Source organism: Nuphar pumila, unplaced genomic scaffold, assembly GCF_984573655.1.
Source record: "Nuphar pumila unplaced genomic scaffold, dmNupPumi1.hap1.1 HAP1_SCAFFOLD_940, whole genome shotgun sequence".
Taxonomy (NCBI): Eukaryota; Viridiplantae; Streptophyta; class Magnoliopsida; order Nymphaeales; family Nymphaeaceae; genus Nuphar; species Nuphar pumila.
This window is the reverse complement of record NW_028323538.1, coordinates 19,981-38,226: the sequence shown is the minus strand read 5'-3', so window position 1 is coordinate 38,226 and position 18,246 is coordinate 19,981. Positions and strand designations below refer to the sequence as shown.

Genomic DNA, 18,246 nt, shown 5'->3' with positions numbered 1-18,246 from the left:
GAGCGGTGACACTCCAAAATACAAAAAAAATCCAAATTGCGCCACCCGACAGGACTTGAGAGGGTCGAGAGCGATGACAGTCACAAGCATGTCCTGGCAAGACTGGATGGTCTCCGAAGATGCAAGAACGGAGGTCACGCAACAGAAGGAATGTATTCGGAGTTTCGGACCAATAGCTGGTACCTCGAGATAGACAGAGTCGCCTGGAATGCATGTCTGATGTGAGCAAAGCCTTTGCTGAGGTAACCAGTGTAAAAGTATACATCATTAACTAGAGACATGATCAAGTCACCTGCAGTATTGCATGTGAGAGCAGCCTTTCTCTCTAGCATGCTAAAGGGCTCAGGTTTCCGCCAGGTTTGGGGCCTATTGGCCTTTGGCAGAGAGCACGCTGATAATCGCACCCACGAGGTGAGTCTTCGGTGGCACAGGTCGTTGCGATTGATGACAATTACCATGCCGTAGACCATGCGGTTTGGCATGAGCATGATGGAGTTGCCTCTGTCAAGAGAACGGTCCGAAGGGGCAGGATCTTGACCACCGTTGCCATACTGAGGACCATCTTGTCACTCCTGAGTTCCACCTGGTCCCCAACCACAAAGGGCCGTGTCAAAAAGATGCTGATCCCGCTGCAACAAGAACCGCCCAAAGTGACATCATCGACCTGCGTATGTCAAGATACCACCAAATACGACCGACCTTATTGCACTCACTGAAAAACGATATCTAAAATGCATTTTTTCATGCACTTCCCGCAACGGATTCACCTTAACAAAGCACAAGACTTGGAAGTGGATGTTACAGGGTTGTATGGAACACATCCTCATCACTCAAACCCAACTGTAATCTGCCTGGGGATAGACCATTTCCGCAACTTCGAGATCCTGCGCATAGCAGTGCTCCCGCAGCATGCTTGTAGATCTCGCGCGGACGTGCGCGCACGCGTTCAGATGGGGCGCGTACGTGCGGGATTTGGCTCATTTTCGTGAGCGCCTGCGTAACGGGGGCGAAGCCCCGGTTGCGCAGTCGCGCATTGCTCGTATGTGATAGTGATGGAGTCCCGCTCAGCGGTCATCTGTACAGATCCGGTTTTTCGAGGGGGGGGGGGCAAAGCCACTCAATGTGAAGGTTGGGTGGGTGTGGAGGATGTGTGGTGGGTGGTGGGCGTTAGTGTGTGCTTGACAATCAGTTGAACATGGCATGGACCAAGTTGCAAAGCACAACATGAATAAATACACCGTTCATGCACGATACATCTCAAAGCATCAGGCTGACAACATTACATCATGCCAGGCAGGCTTGCTCAACTCTCATCCTCGCTATCACTGATGTAAGGCTCATCGCCCTCAATGGTCACCCACGAGTAGAATGCCTCATCGGCACTCATGTCCCGTGCTTTGCGCAGCACCCTCATGTTTGCATAGCAATACAGCAGTTTAGACACACGGCTTGGCAGCAATTTGGAGCGGCGCTCATGATGAAGTCCACGTTGGACCACAGTGTCTCACAGCAAGACGATGCTGGGTGTTGTGCCTCGATCTGGACAGCAACGTCCTGCAACACGACAGCGGATTCCCCATAGTTCCGCCACCACACATAAGGTGGGGTGGTCACGTCCTTGGAGGCAGCAACTGCATCAGGGTCTGCAAAGCTTCCTTGCTTGGCCTTGTACAGCATGGTGAACTCAGTCATGGCTTTTGCTGAAGTGGCGGAGTCTGGAGTCAGCTTTTTCAGAACTGACTTGAGGCCCTGCATGACCTCCTTGTTCTTACAAATGTCCTGCACCACGTGCCAATACCTCGGGTTCAGGATGTATGCGGCTGCATGCATCCGGCTGTGCAAGAACTCCCACCGGTCTGAGACCATGGTCGCCAACGCTTTCCTGAACGCAACGATGCCGTCTCCACGATCCGTAGATTTTTCCATGAAGGTCTTGAGCTCGTACATAGCTGGGTAGACGAAGCCCATGGCTGGCGTGCGTCCATCACACAGGCGTAAAACACGCACCACCGGGATGAGCAGGTCCACGAGTGCTTGCATCTGCTTTGCCATGCTGTTGTCCTGAATGATCTTGACAATGAGCTCTGCCTTGGCTCGTGGCCCTGTCGTGGCCTTGCTGGCTTTGTTGGCCGTGGTGGGTAGGTCAGCGACATACTGCTCGAACTTGTCTCGAGTTCGAGCAGTATGTCTTTGGACTGTCTTCAGCAGTGCCTTTCGCACCTCGAGATAGCGTTCCAACATTATCACGTTGCTGGCAAATCGTGTCGCTGCTGGAATCAAGAGCGTGAGCTTGGGTGACTCCTCTCGGAACAGTCGATAGGGTATCTGCCTGCGCTTCATCCACTTCACAACTGCGCGGCCAGCATCGAAAAGCTCCTCTGCAAACTCGTGCTTGCTGGCATCTTTCAGCAGGAGGTCAATCGCATGCGCACAACAACCAACCCATGTCAGACGAGGGTACTTGGCCTCCAGGAGATTGCCGGCAGCCTTGCACACAGAAGCGTTGTCCATCACGACGCACAGCAGTTTCTGGGGTCCCACCTCGTCAATAACAACACTTAACTCGTCGCACAGCCACTGAGCATCCTTCTTCTTCTCAGTGCCAACGATCATCTTGTGAAACACGTTTCCGCCTGGCGAGGAGATGACCACGTTGTACAGCGCTTGATTCGCAGCGTCGGTGTACCCATCAGAACAAATCGAGCCCCCGGTGACATCCAGATCATTGTAGATTGATTGTAAACGCTTCTCCATTTTGAGGTGAGCGCGGTCTAGGAGCAAATCGGCGAGGAGGTACCGGGTAGGGGGGATGTAAGTTCGTTTGCCGCTTTTCGTGAGCATGCTGCACATGGCGACGAACGAACTGCTCTCTACGACATTGAAAGCGATCGCGTTGTCGTAAAAGAACTCGGCCACGACGTCGTGTGTTGCTTGGCGCAAGGACTCGCCGAATAGCGCATCAACCGCATCCTGGTCTGTCGTCGCTGATTGCTTCGGAGTGGCGATAGCATACTTGGCTTTGATATCAGCTGGAACATCTAAGCACTTAGCGATGCCAGCTTGAGAATGATGCCCTATGTGGCCCTTGGCACGACCAGGTTTCAGTGAGAATGTCTTATCGCAATGCAGACAAGTTGCAGAATAGTTGCCACCAATGTCAACGCTATGAACAGTAAATTCCTCCCAAATAGGGTCTTTGCTATTCAGCACGAAGGTTGGCTCAGTAGACGCAGAGGTGGCAGGTTCTGTCCTAGCCCGCTTGCCACTAGTACTGGCACGCGGTGTGCTCAAGAAACCCTCCATGGTTGAGCTTTTACCTCCATAACACTGAAGTTGCGATATGTGTCTGCGATGCGTCTTTACACTTGTGCCTTGTTTGGTCTGTTCAAATTTTGAATATGACGCTTTTGGCGCCAATAACCTCAGATACGGCGCGAACAGCCCTCCGCGCGACGTGCGCGCACGTAAAGCACCCGCACGCGTGCGCGCACGCAATTTTGGGTGCGCACGACGTGCGGCCACAAGCATGTCCCCCAGGCACTGTGCTTTGTGGTCTGTGTCCCTGAAACTACAAGATTATCTGGGGCAGAAATGGAGGATGAGCCCCATTCTAGACAAGCACTGGGGCAGTGGCTGGTTGCGATGAGTCCCTATGAATAGCAAACGTACAGCCGCGAAGCTTCCCAACATTCATTGCAAACCTCATTCGCGAAACTGCTATGGAGAGACTACATGTAACGTGGCCAGGCTGAGCAGACAGTTCATGCGGTACATACTACGTGCTAAACCGGTCACGGTAGCTCGGTGTAAACACACTACTTCCCATCCATTCCGTGCTGCATTCTGGCATCTTAAAAACTCTCAGCAACGTCTGAAGTTTGCGTTATGAGGGTTTCTCTAAAGATCGTAGGCAGGTTAGGTATGTTTCGCTGTGGCGGACGAACCTGAAGAGGTTGAGAAGTATTTCTTGGCTGGCAAAGCCAAGAACGATGCCCGAGACGGAGCCCACAGCCAGCAGTGGCTTGAGGTCGACATCAAAGGCCATAGCACACATCAAAAAGCCACACGCTGTGATGAGCCAGGTGCCCAGCGAATTGAACGGGATCAGGACGCGCTTGATGTCGGCAGCCTGTGAGTGAGCATGAGTCACTGTGAGTCATCAAGCATCTTCACGATCAGGTCACGATTATGGAGTCCACATGGCGAATCTCCTCAGGTAGTGCTGAGATGCTTATAACGTTTGTTTAGAATGACACCGGGTCAGGGCATCTAAGCGCTAATTTCCCGAATACGGGGTAGTGCATATGCATACAGACAAGGAAGTAGTGTTTGATGTTTATGAAGTGGTCGCAATCCATTGTGAACGAGGAAGGCGACCGCTAGATTACTAGAGATGCACTACAGCACCCCCGCTATCGCTGAAGCCAGCAAGTTCACGGCTTGCATGTCATGTGCCACAGCTGTGCGTTCAATGGCGGTGATACTCACCATCATTGAGGTGCGCAAATGTCATAGATTGATACTCACCATCATTGGTGATGGATTACCCAGACTCATCAATCACCGAGGGCAAAAGTCGTAGAAATTTGCGCTTGGGTGTCTTATCCAGCAGTTTACGTTACATCTCATCCAAGGTTCAAGAGGTATGACCAAGTTTGACCAACATTCCCCTGCCACATATCCATTCAAACCCATTATTCTTAATGGGCTTTCGCTCATCACTTGCGGCTGCTGGGCATGCTGGTGTATTAAGGCGCCCTGCAGAATAACAATCGGCGATAATCAGGCAGTGCTTCGCTAGATGAGCTCTGAACCCTGTTTGAACCCCCAAATTTCACGACTTTCAGGCATCTAGACCTGCGAAATTGCACGGTCTGGCGAAGCGCTGTAATCAGGCTCATCATCAGTGGCAAATGAATCATCAGGTGTCAGCGTATCTCCTGGCCAGAGACGACATGATGAAGTATCCTGTTACAACACCACCACACCACCATGGACATTGGCAACTCCGAGTGACGACACAACAGTCGTAACAACCCAGCATACTTGCATTGCAAGCAATCTACATGGACAATATTGGATCTGACTCACCTCCTCTGGAGTTAGGTTGCTGGAGAGGTAGGCCACTCCAAGACGAAACATTTGGCTTTTGACCAGAACGAGAGTCCAAGAGAGGCAAGCCAGCGTGCCAGCCAGGATCACCTTTGCCAAGAATCCACACAGCGGCTCGGTCACATCCATCACCTGGTTCACCCAGAAATTGACGAAGGGCGAGTATACGATTCGGTTTGCCAGGCAATGCTGGTGAATGTTGTCCAGGCCTGTGAGGAAGCGTTGGAAGTGAGTCAGCTGAGCAGACAGGGAAGGTTTGGATATATGTGTTGTTAACAGCACTACAGCATCCACGTGGACATTGGCATTTCCAGTACTACCTGGGAATTTGCTGAGCATTTCGTTGAACCCAATCACAGGCTGTGCAGCAGCACTGTGTGGGGTTTAGATGCCATGCCACGTTTGCTTCTTGATGGGGCGAAACCTGGGATGACGAAGATGTCTCTATTTCCAGCTCGTGCGAGCGGCCGCGCATTTGTGACAGGCTTGCTTGTTCCAACCGCTGACGTTCAATGAGTTGTATCACTTCGAATGTGCTGTCTTGCTTGCTGACTACTTCCTGCCATTATCTATGTGATGTAATGATGCAACTTTTGATGGCATTACCGCATCCAAATGGACATTGGCAACTCCAAGAACTACTTCGGATCGAACCGTAATAACTGAAGCTCTGGTTGCGTTGGGAGGCTTCCACACTCCTCCTTCAAGCTTTGAACTTGTTTTCCATGCTACACCCCTTGGCGTCCCCTCCCCTCCCCTCGGTGCGAGAACATGCTGGACGAGTTCTCGAACAATCTTTGGACATCAGCAATGGCATCAGCATCCTCAGGATGCTACTGCTTGCTTCTGTCACCTGAGGCAAGGCTTACGCAACCTACAGTGCTGGAAATCCATGAAGCTTGTCTCCATTCAATTCAGTAGGAATTCAAGCTCACCCTATGTATCCTCCCTATTTATCCTTGCCATTGCGATAGGCAGGGCCAAACTCCCAAGCACCTTCTAACAGTGGTTGAAAATGCGATTGTCCATTCAGTGGTCGTTCTCGCAAGCTGCATGACAAACACACAGCCAAGAATCGACGAGGAGGATTGAGCAATTGAATCAATCAACCAATGAAGACGTGTCAGCTCAGGCTATGATAAGTCAGGCCGGTCCAGGTATGCTTGCCTCAGGTGATGGCTGCACTGACTATCACGTAATTCTTGGAGTTGCCAAAGTCCATGTGGATGCGGTAGTGTTGTACACGGATACGTCATTACATCACATAGATATTGGCAGGAAATAGACAACAAGAAACAACGACAGCACATTCGAAGTGATACAGCTCATTGGACGTCACGGATACATCGTCATCAACCAGGAATCACGCCATGTGAAGGTTGCAGCACACAACAAGCAGCACACGCAACCAAGCAAAGCCAAACCAGCCAGAAATTCGCGAGAACGGGGTTCAAACCCCATATCTGTACCCAAAAATCCAGCATTGTCAGGCATCTAGAGCTGCAAAGTTCGCGGCCTGGCGAAAGTGAAGCCAGCGGAGGGGTGGCAGAAGATCCTGCTTGTGAGCGTACGTTGCACGGACCCAAAACCTTGCACCCATACGTGCGCGCGCGATTCTTGCACGCGTACGTTGCGCGGAGGCCGTTCGCGCCGAAAGTGTGGTGCTTGGCGCCAAAAGGCTGACATTCAAATTCGAACCCAAACCAAACCAGCGGACGACGTGATGCACTCACATTCTAGACGTATAACGTCGCAACCAATGGCTGCCATGCCAATGGATGCACAAAGGAGGGATTTTTGGCCACATCTCGTGCCAGTACTAGCGGCAAACGAGCTAGGACAGAACCTGACACCTCAACATCGACGACCCCAACGTTTGTGCTTGCAAGCAAAGACCCTATTTGGCAGGAATTTGACGTTCACGGCGTTGACTCGAATGGGAACTATAGTGCGACTTGTCTGCATTGCGATAAGAAGTTGTCATTGAAGCCCATCCGTGCTAGAGCCCACATCGGACATCATTCCAAAATCGGCGTCTCTAAGTGCCCAGACGTTCCACCTGACATCAAAGCAAAGTTTGCTGCTCCCGAGTCCAAACAGCCAGAGAAGACAACCCAGGACGCGCTCAATGACCTGTTTGGTGATGCCTTGCGCCAGGCAACTCACGATGCAGTAGCGCACTTCTTCTACGACAATGCAATCGCATTCAATGTCGTCGAAAGCACCTCGTTTATCGCCATGTGCAAGATGTTGGTGAAAGGCGCCAAGAGGAGTTACGACCCCCCCTCCCGGTATCTCCTCGCCGGTTCTCTGCTGGACCGCTGTCATTCCAAGATGGAGAAAGATCTGCAGTCAGTCTACGCGGCTTTGGATGTCACGGGGGGCTCGATATGTGCTGATGGGTACACTGACCCCGCGAATCAGGCCCTGTACAACGTGGTCGTCGCCTTTGCGGGCGGCAACGTGTTTCACAGGATGGTTATTGGCACTGAAAAGAAGAAGGACGCTCAGTGGCTGTGCGATGAGCTGGGTCCTGTCATCGACGAGGTGGGACCCCAGAAATTGCTGTGTGTCGTGACAGACAACGCTTCTGTGTGTAAGGCTGCGGGCATGCTGCTGGAGGAGAAATACCCTCGCCTCTCATGGGTTGGGTGTTGCGCGCACGCGGTTGACCTCCTCTTGAAAGATGCCAGCAAGCACGATTTTGCGTCCGAGCTCTTCGATGCTGGCCGCTCGATCGTGAAGTGGATGAAGCGCAGGCAAATACCCTACCGACTCTTTCGAGAGGAGTCTCCCAAACTCACGCTCCTGATCCCAGCCGCGACACGCTTTGCCAGCAACATCATTATGCTGGAGCGCTATCTCGAAGTGCGGAAGGCGCTGTTGAAGACAGTGCAGAAAGACAGTTTCGAGAAATATGTCGCCGACCTGCCCATCAAGGCCAACAAGGCCAACGCCTCGACGACGGGGCCACGAGCGAAGGCACAGCTCATCATCGAGGTCATTCAGGACAACAACATGGCCAAGCAGATGCAGGCACTCGTGACCCTGCTCATCCCGGTGGTGCGGGTTCTGCGAATGTGCGATGGCACGACGCCAGCCATGGGTTTCGTCTATCCAGCCATGTTTGAGCTCAAGACCTACATGGAGAAAGCTGCAGACCGTGGTGACAGCATCTCTGCGTTCACAAAGGCGCTGGCGACCATGGTGTTGAAACGGTGGGACTTCTTACACAGCCCCATGCATGCAGCAGCCTACATCCTGAACCCCAGGTACTGGGCGTATGTGCGTGACATTTGCAAGAACGACGAGGTCACGCAGGGCTTCAAGGCTGTTTTGAAAAAGCTCACTCCCGACTCTGCCACTTCAGCAAAGGTGCTGTCACAGTTCACCATGTTGTACAAGGCCAAGCAAGGCAGTTTTGCTGACCCTGATGCACTGGCAGCCTCCATCGACTGCACCATCCCACCTTATGTGTGGTGGCAGAATTATGGTGAGAGTGCTGACATTCTGCAGGACATTGCTGTTCAGATCTCGGCACAGCAGCCAGCATCATCATGCTGTGAGACACTGTGGTCGAACGTAGACTTCATCATGAGCAAGCGCCGATCGAAGTTGTTGCCTGAGCGTGTGTCCAAACTGCTCTACTGCTATGCTAACATGAGGGTGCTGCGCAAAGCACGGACCATGACTGCTGATGAGGCGTTCTATTCATGGGCGTCCAATGAGGGCGATGAGCCTTACATTAGCGATAGCGAGGATGACGCCTGAGCAGACCAGCCCAGCATGGTGTAAAATGCCGCCCTTGACTTCAGTGTTGTGTACATGTTGTGCTTGACAATTTTGGTATATGTCATCTTGAGTTTGTGCTTGTTGTCAATAGTATGCATGCATGCATGTTGGTTCAGAACCAACGTTGCCTACTACCACATCCCGGTCCACCAACAATCCCATCGACGTCAACTATTTACTATCATCCCACAAACATGGCATATAGTAAATGATTAGCCGCTCAACGTGGCCTGCGGCCCCGTTTACTGGTCGCATACGGGCCGAGCGACAGAGAGACGGGGGCTGCGCCCCCGTTCACGGGTCGTTCACGAAAACAAGCAAACCGCGTACGTACGCGCCCATTCTGGGCTTGCACCCATACGTGCACGTACGTACTTGCACGCGTACGCGCGTACGAAACCCACAAGCAGGCTAGATAGAGAGGTGCACCTGTTAAGACGCGCATGAAGCCCACCAAGTAGCCCAGATAGGGCAGGGCGAAACTGATCGGTTTCACAATGGTGACGGTTGCAGAACCCCAGAGACACTTTTCGGCCTCCATCCTTCCGGAACATTCCAATGATTCGATCAGCATGCAGAGCGCCCTGGCCACAACAAGAGCGCCCAGCACAATCGCCAGCACGGCCATCACCTGAGTCAGCGCCATCTCCTGTAAACTCACACAACACACACTCACTCACGTGTTCACTTGGACTTGTCATGTTGCCAAAGTCGAGCTGTTTCCCTGCAGACTCAAGCTGTTGAACGAAGGAGGTTCCATAACCAAGGACATCAATGAGAGAAGATGGGGAGTACAGCTGTGTGAGGTGTTGGACGATGACAAAAGGTAAAGATTGGATGCCAGAATGATGGAAGAAAATCTGCTGAGCAGAGCAGGGCCTACCTGTAGGCATGCACTATGCATATCCGGTCTCCATACCACTGCCTTCCAACCATACAGCTACAGCGCAATGGAAAACGACTTTGAAATTCGATGAAATCACCCTCTTGCTGGAGTTGCCTATCACTTACAGCTCCTTCCTGCAGGGTTGCATCAGAATCCTGGCCAGGTTGCATCACAGCACCTCACTCGGACCTCGTTTCGGCTCCAGTTAAGCACTGGCACTTTGAGTTGCAAATCTGCCATGACTCTTATATAGCGCTGCGGTCCCCATCTGCGCACTGTAGGGTTGCTGCCCACTCCCGTGATGCGGTGGGCACAGCTGTTGGAAGGACTTCGGTGACACCACAGAAGACAGAGTAGTAGTTAAAGCAAAGTCAATCACATAACGTTGCTCTTCCAATGTGCCATTGTATGCGAGGGATGCACAGACAAGCATACCACCAGTCCATCTAAGCAGGGAGCGACCGCATGCACCGTAGACTGCAACACTCCATCCATCGCACCAACTGTGCTTTCCACAATGTTCTCAGCTACAGGAGGCACTCTGTTCGCAAAGCTTCCCTCAAACTCGCTCGCGTGGGCACGGATACCGCGCTTCTGCGCAGTGGTCCATGACACTGACACTTTCAACGCACGATAGGCAGGGTAGAAGGGCCTTTGTGCCATTTTATTTTACCGGTACTTTCATTGCAGTCGCATTTCAAAAATTCAGACAGTGCGAGGGGTTAGAGCTTGCGTGCAAACCTGTCGCCTGCAAGCAGAGCCGATAGAAACCATGATTCGCCAAGTGATTGAAGAAATTATTGTATGAAGGGGTTGCACCGCAGTAATGGCGTGTGCGGTGATTGTGTCCTCGTTTGCTGGTGAGTCTGGTGACCGTCAAAATTGAGATAATTTATCCTGACATACGCGTCGCCCCCATTGGCAATGCACGAGATGTCGCATGACCATCTATCATGACGGAGATGGGTGGCAGATCAGTGCACTCTTATGCAGAAGATGGAGCTGTTATCGGGCTCGGATCATGCCCATTTCCACGCAAACGCAGGCGCAGCCTGGCGCCTAGCGCTGGTGACCTCCGTTGTGTGCGCGGCTCACCTGATTGTTTTGAGACTACAACAGGGGCGGCGATGGGTGGCATGATTGTTTTACACCTCAGCCATTTTCTCATCGATAACGGCAACGGGAATTGACATCCATTTTCCGGCACAGGAATGGTCCTCAGGATCCGCGTTGCCTCTCCAGTGACGGACCGACCGATTCCAGTCAAGAAGGGTTGTGAGATTAAAACATGCTGCGGAACTTCCCAAGTTCCTTACAAAGCTTCATGGTGACGCTTTGCATGTTTACTGCCGCTGCCACATGTACTGCAGAGGTCAGAAGGCCGGCGTGGTTTACTTCGGCATTTGTGCACGCGACGAGCATGCATATGCAGCTGCGGCTGAAATTTGTCTATGGGATTATATGTTGACGGTCAGTCGTGGGGAAGCCTGGCTTGCAGCGTCCAACGTGCCTGCTGCGACACAAGCCCGAATGTCAGAGACAGGGTTTTCCTGTCGTTCTGATGTCTGCACTTGCTGCATACATTGATTTACTTGAGGGTTTGTCCTCCTACAAATCAAGCCCATTCAAACTTTGACTAAGTTCTCGTAAATTTTGTCTTCCTGCCTCCCTTTGTTTCCAGGACATTATTCGGCTTCCCAGATGAGTTGACAGACAGCACCATCTACGCCACCAAAACATCAGCTCGTGTCGTTACACTAATGCGTAAGCGAGCGATGGCTTGAGTTGGGTGCAGATGGACGACAAACGGACAAGGCACCGCCTCGCTCAGCAACGCTATCGGGAGAGAGGGAAGGTGTGAAGCGAGACCTTGTGCGCAATCTTGCTGGAGAGAGAGTTGAACTTCATGTCTGGTCGTGCCTCGTTTTGTCAGGTTCAGGTCAGTTCCGGGCTACGTGATGTAGCAAACTGGTTCCACGTTACCACAACACCTGTTCGCTTGTCGTTGCACTGACTGAGCCCGCAAATCTGATTGTAGATAGAAGAAACTCAACTAGAGAGTCGTGTCCATGCACTTCGTGAGAGGGTTGCGCGAGTTCGTGAAGTTATAGAACAGAAGCAGCTGCGATCGACACGGCTCCGCACCATTATATCCACCAAAACCGAGGAAGTTCTCTCTGTCCAAGCACGGTCGCCCCGGAGACGCCCGCCTACGCGACCTCGCTCACCGTTCGAACGGCCTTCCCTGACATCACCCATTCCCACAACTGAATGCCTCACAGCCATCGACACAACATCCAGCGTCTCTCCATCACAGGGTGCAGACCGATATTTTCCAGACCTTCACACTACACCTCTATCCTGGACGCGCACGCCTGGAGAAGCCACACGCAGCGTAAAGTACAATGTGCACGTGTCCACTCGCATTATCGACACTCGTGGGCCCATTTTGGAGCGACTTGCAGCCTTCCGGGTGAACAAAGCTCGGCGTCTGGGCTGTGAGGTGGACGAGATTCGATGGCTCTTCAAGTGTGAACGCCACCCCCGGCTGACACAAGACGGCAGCATCACAAGCCGCCTTGAAACGCCTGGTGCGCACCCCTGGAGACAGGTTTGCTTTATGTTGATCTCTGTCTATCTTTTGTCAACACTGCGTATCCTCATAGACATTGGTAAGTCCAAGCGCTGCTTGGGAGTAGTGCTTGAGTGACTCAGCTTGCCGGCGGGACAGATTGTTCCTTGTCAACGCAGTGAGCGCAGGGAGTTACGGCATGGTTCCCAATTGCCATAGCTTTTGTATCCACCTCCCGAGGTACCCTGCTGACCAAACAAATCACTCAATATATGGCACACACGATGGCATTAATCCCGGAACATCTGTCGAAACAAAAAGCTTTACCAATTGCTTCTTGGCGCGTAGGCCTCTTGAAGCCATGATGGCAGCGCCTGCGTATTCATTTGTTTTGTGGGAGGCTCATCATTACATCAAGTCTTTGTTCTAGAAAAATGGCAGGAAAAAGTCAACAAGCAACCAAGACAGCACATTCAAAGTGATACAGCTCATCGAACGCCAGCGGTCCCAACAAGCAAGCCTGTCAAACGCGCGGCCGCTGGCACGAGCTAAAACTTGAAGAGAACACCGGTACATGACACATCATCATACACCCAGCTGACCGATGCGGCGGATGGTGCAGGGTGCACTGCCAAGCTCGGCTGCCTATGGCATACCACGGCAATTGAGGCATCCGCGCTGCTCCAGATCATCAAACGGCTTGAGGTTGCGCGGACGCACTGTTGCTCCGACATGAGCTTTCTGAATGAAGCGGCTCCGGGGACGCAACCCTTCACTGCCAAAGGCCATCAAGCAGTTGTCCCCCCCCCCCCCCAGGCGCCTCTTCCAGCACACATAGCACGCCCCCCCGTCGAGCGCACCCTCAGCTCAAGCTCGGAACACTCCGCAATGTCATCCGCGCTACCACTGTGTGCCGCCGCACATATTGAATACGAATCACATCGCCGTACTGAGGCACCCAACGCGCTGCTTGAGCCAAACACAGAGGCCATGACCACGACGCACCACCAACACACCGCTCCCTCACAGCAGCGTTTCGCACTCTCGAACTGCGTAGATTTCCGCCTCGGGAACGCCGACCGGCGTGGCGCAGTTGTCATTACACGGCGTTCCGAGTGGATTGGCAGAGTGAGTGGGGATGAAGGGGGAGGGGGGGGAGCGCAGAGCTGCACCCGCGTCCAGCAGGGATCAAGCGTTCAAATTCTCGGGAGTGCCTTATGCAGCACATTCCGTGGCGCGCTGTCAGCGCATGTGCCGAGAATGCACCTGGCTGATGCGCATAGGACGCTCAAGCGGCTGAAGTCTTCGTACGGTGTCAAGGTTTCTGCAACAGACACAGGTGACTCCGAGGCGGAGTTTGAGCTCACTGACAACAGCTCACACGAGTTTGTCATCATCAATATGCACAAGGAACTCAACAAAGCATTCCGGAGCCTGCGAGGCGAGACGCAGGTCCGAATTTCCCTGCATGCCTTGGGCTCCTTCCAGATGCTGTGCATGGATGCACGAATGACGCGGTGTCATGCAAAAGGGCAATCATTGCTTGTTTGTAGGGAATAAGAGTGCAAGCATTTTGAAATGATGTACACTTGATGCAAGCTGTCGCAACCGAGTGCCCAAACAATGGACAACGATTACTGTCGTTGTCGATGTAGATTCAGATGAACATGGGAAACGGAAGGGAAACCACGCCAGGTCCACGCCAGTAAGCGAGCAGTGCGTGACGAGGGAGCATTTTCTCACCATCGCGACCCTGTAGTTTGGGTCGCGATGCCTGAAAATGTCCGACTTTGTTGGGCAATAATGGTAAGCGCCCTGCTGATGATTGACTGGTCCTTGGACATTTGGCGGCTCCAAGTATGATTTTGGAAGCAATGGTGAGTGATACACGCCATTTGTGGCCTGTGTGAGCCCGATTTTGGCAACTTCTCATGGTTTCATGCAGTGCCCAAACATGCCCACGACGTGCGAGGAGAATAGATCGAGAGATAGCTGCCGCCAACCACGACCTGCAGGCTGTCATGGCTGAATCACTGCTTGCCATGCATCTCGTCCAGCTTGACCGACCACACGTGCCGTACGCCGTTCTCAACACTCTACGTGTGCCCAAACCAAACATACGTCGACGTACGCTTCGAACCTCTGTTGATGAGCACGTGTGTTGATGCTACAGGCAACTCGGGTTAAGACATACGGGGTCTAAGACATACGCCCTCTAAGACATACGAATTCTCGGCCACCGACGTGCTAAGTAACAAATCTCTCTAGATAAGACATATGTATGCACGTTGTAAGACGTACGTTTTCGAGGGAACGAACCCTGCCTGGGCCCCATCTTAAGACATACGCGGCTACTTCCAGATAGTCTCCCGCGGAACGCACAGCTGCTTGGAGCAGAAGAGGTTGTGGGCGTATTGAAAGGCATATTAACGTTGACGACATTGGTCTCAATGAAATGGCGAAGCTCCCATGTCACGTAGGTAGCATTGTACAATGGCTGAGCCACCAGCGAAGCGCCCCAAAAAGCACGCATTCTCTTTAGCGGAAAAGCTGTGGTATCTAGATATGAAAGCAGAGCACTCGTGGTCCATTCAGAAGACTTGGGATGCATTCGAGGAGAAGTACAAAGTGTCTTTACCGAAGGGGACAGCTCAGGGTTGGGTCGCAAAGGAGTCCCAAACTCGCGCAGCCATTGCAGACTCCGCAAAGGACAACGATGCCACTCAAAGCTTCGCGATGCTAAGTTTCCAAAGCTGGAGCTAGCCCTTTCACACTGGTTTTACATGAAAAGAAGAGCAGGACGGCACAGTCACGAACGCGGTATTGAAAGAAAAGGCGCAGCAGCTTGCGCGGAAATCACGTTCATGCAGGGTTTGACGTCGAAAACCCTGTCGCTCAGGGCCAGTCGGCAAGTTCAGAGCACATTACCCTTCGTTATCATCCCTCGCGTGTTGCAGACCGATAGTTAGAGAGACGCTATGGGTTGTTTAACGTTATTTTCGATTTCCATAATTTTTGGGAGTTTTAAACTGCGGTATTTTGCAAGACATACGTTTCGTAAGACATACGATTTCCGATCCACCGAGGCGTATGTCTTAACCCGAGTTGCCTGTACCTGCATTGCTGCCATCAATACATCACAAAGATAATGGCAAGAAATAGTCAACAAGCAACAACGGCAGCACACTCGGAAGTGATGCAGCTCATTGAACGTCAGCGGTGTTGATGCTACTTTCGTTGCTGCCATCATGATCGTGGTGGCCTTCTCTCAGTCATGGTCTCACACAGTCTCGCATCATGTGTTCGTTTCAGCCGTCCTATAGGGTTGTCTCGAGCCATATGAGCCATGGACAACGAGCGGGTTTCCTGGGATTTGAAATCAGTCCCAGCAAAATCCCGAGAGAAATCCACACTAGATTCATGACAAAATGAGATACTGCAAATCGTTCAAATGGCCTGCTCCTGTCACTTTGTTGTTGTTTTTTCCGCGGAGACTCTCGACATCTGTGTGCTGCTTAGATGGCAGTCGATGAGGGTGTTTCCATTGAGAGTTCGGACCCAATTCCTTTCGATTCAAGTCCGATTCCCTCCGAGTCTTCCGATCATGCAGAATTGGGAAGTCAAAATGCCCTAATTCTGGCCTCGATAAGTGAATGGTTTGGCAACCTAACGGGTAGTAGGTGCAGGACACAGCAGATGGTCCTTGAGACAAAACACAGGCTGACTCAACTCTGTTCTTAGAGCTTATAGCAACTTGGCCATTTGCTATTCCTCTCTATTCACCTTTTTTATTGTGCAAAGTGTAGCGTACTAAGGGAGCGGGCGGGGGTGAGCGGATGATGACTGGTAACCTGGTGTGTTCACAATCAGTTCTGCTTGTTGTGTTTTTGTACACTTTTGTCGTCATCAGGGTTTCCAAATCCACTCACTTTGCCAATTGTCCATGTGGTTGCGGTAGTGTCGTGCACAAACACTTCAACCATAGCTTTGCTGGACCAAGTAAACGGTGTCATTCGCAAGCGAGCAGATCGGTGTGATGAGTGAGGATCACAGGTGGGTGTGTTGAGTACAGCACGAGGAGCGCAATCTCTCCGTCTACAAGATGCTCAACCTATCTCCAGAGCAGAAGCGCAAGATAGCAGCCGCGAGAAGCGCGTACCGCAGAGAAGCCTCTGCCCTCGACACGGAGCACAGAACCCTGGCAAAGACCCTTGCTGACTTCACCGGTACCTCCATAGCCAGCGTAGATACCACCCTGGCTCACCTCCGTCACGGTCAACGTGGGCAAAGTCCTGTCTTCGAGGCGCTTTCCGACCCGCAGTATTCAGGCTACCACGCCCGCGCTACTGGCAGCAATGACTGGAGCGTGAGTCAGCATCTCCCTGGAGGAGTCGCTGATCGCGGTGTCCAACTTGGGCGAGCGGAGGGGGACGGTTTTCCTGCTTCGAACTTGGGGGGCTTTTGTCAAGAATGGGCAGAGGAGCTGGACTTCGTGTTTGATGTGTCCAAGTCGGCAGCGGAGGTGTGTGGTGTTGTTTCAAAGCTGCGTTTGCTCCTGGCCAGAAGGAACGAGTTGCACATGCAGTTTGACGATATGCTCTTCCTCGAGCTTGACCCTCAGCAGATGGCGGTGCTGGAGACGGGTGCGATACCATTCTTGCCGGACCACCATCGCCTCGCAGGCATGGCTGCGACTGACTTGTGCTGTGAACGAGTGTTTGGGAGGGGCGCTATCTGCTCGCCCTCGTCACACATTCCGCACCAGAGTCACACCAAGGAGGCCGATGCGGCTGGAATGGAGATTGTTTAGTCGCATGGTGAGCTCTCACCCGTCCAACGACGCATCTGGTCCTTCTTGAGACATGGCTCCTTACATATGAACTGCTTTGACCTGATCCTTCCCAGTTCGTATTCTGTAGGTAGGTCTCTACCGTCCCACCATGAATCACTAGCAATCACTCAACCTTCTTACCCCAAATTACGCCAGGTAATTACATGACCGGAAGCACAACGCTTTGTTCGTGTTTGTACGCATGCGCGCTCCACTATGTTCCATCTCAGAAAGTCCCTCTTTTCACAAGTGGCGGTGGTCCTCGTTGGAACTCGATTTGGTGACTCAGATGCTTGCTGGGGTCTTCATGTCTCCCTGTGGAGGCAGTCGCAGGTTTTTGGCGGCCGGGAGTGGGAACCTTTCTTTCAGGTTTGGAGACCAAGATAATAGCAGTTTGCTTAGCCTATCATACCGTAGTATATTAGCCATTCGGAACTTTTTTTCGAAGCGTGACACGTCACATTCATTATTTCTCCGTCATTAAGGAGAAATCGCCCAAACGTGACATGTCACATTCATTATTTCTCCGTCAATAAGGAGATTGAAATCAGCAGTGCCGCAGGCGAAAGAATTTTGGAGGTACATTTGACAGCGCATTTCGGAACAATGGTGGTTTCCGCAAGTTCAGTAGGCTATATATGCTTACATGTATGACAGTTTTCATCCTGGCTTGCATATGCAGCGTGCCATGAGTAGGCCAGGGTACAGGGTTATCCCTCGTCCACGTGCAAGCAAGGCCACGGTACAGGGTGCCGCAGGCTCATCGGTAAATTTTTTGGGTCAGCGTCACGCGTGACATTTATTATTTCTTCGTCCATATGGAGGTTTCTCCCCCTAGGGTGACGCGTGACACAATATCATTGTGGACACGGTAAGGAACTTTTGCCCAGCGTGACGCGTGACTCTCCGAATGGCTAATACACTACGGTACGCTGCCTATGTGAGGCATGCGGGGGCCTAGGAGTCGTGCGCATTGTGTGATCCATGCGATAACAGAGCATGCTTTTGTTCCGCATGTTCCAAGGGCGCTGATTTGGTTATGAAGCTGGAATT

General features: G+C 52.2%; 2 protein-coding genes across 2 annotated transcripts; one reads left to right on the top strand and one right to left on the bottom strand.

The window, feature by feature from the left end:
* Positions 1–1,410: 1,410 nt before the first annotated feature.
* On the bottom strand, positions 1,411–3,303 carry LOC149809641 (uncharacterized). The gene has a single exon (XM_089994718.1). The coding sequence runs from the start codon at positions 3,301–3,303 to the stop codon at positions 1,411–1,413; it is 1,893 nt and encodes a 630-aa protein (XP_089850844.1).
* A 2,580-nt stretch (positions 3,304–5,883) lies between these two features.
* Positions 5,884–8,883, top strand: LOC149809640 (uncharacterized). The gene is made up of 2 exons (XM_089994717.1): positions 5,884–5,970; positions 7,021–8,883. The coding sequence occupies exons 1-2, from the start codon at positions 5,884–5,886 to the stop codon at positions 8,881–8,883; spliced, it is 1,950 nt and encodes a 649-aa protein (XP_089850843.1).
* Positions 8,884–18,246: the final 9,363 nt, after the last annotated feature.

Bases quoted from the DNA above. Each gene is read 5' to 3' on its own strand.
- LOC149809641 (XM_089994718.1), bottom strand. From the start codon at position 3,303: ATGGAGGGTTTCTTGAGCACACCGCGTGCCAGTACTAGTGGCAAGCGG.
- LOC149809640 (XM_089994717.1), top strand. From the start codon at position 5,884: ATGCTGGACGAGTTCTCGAACAATCTTTGGACATCAGCAATGGCATCA. The intron at 5,971-7,020 runs GCAAGGCTTACG...CCTATTTGGCAG, and splicing joins GCTTGCTTCTGTCACCTGAG to GAATTTGACGTTCACGGCGT.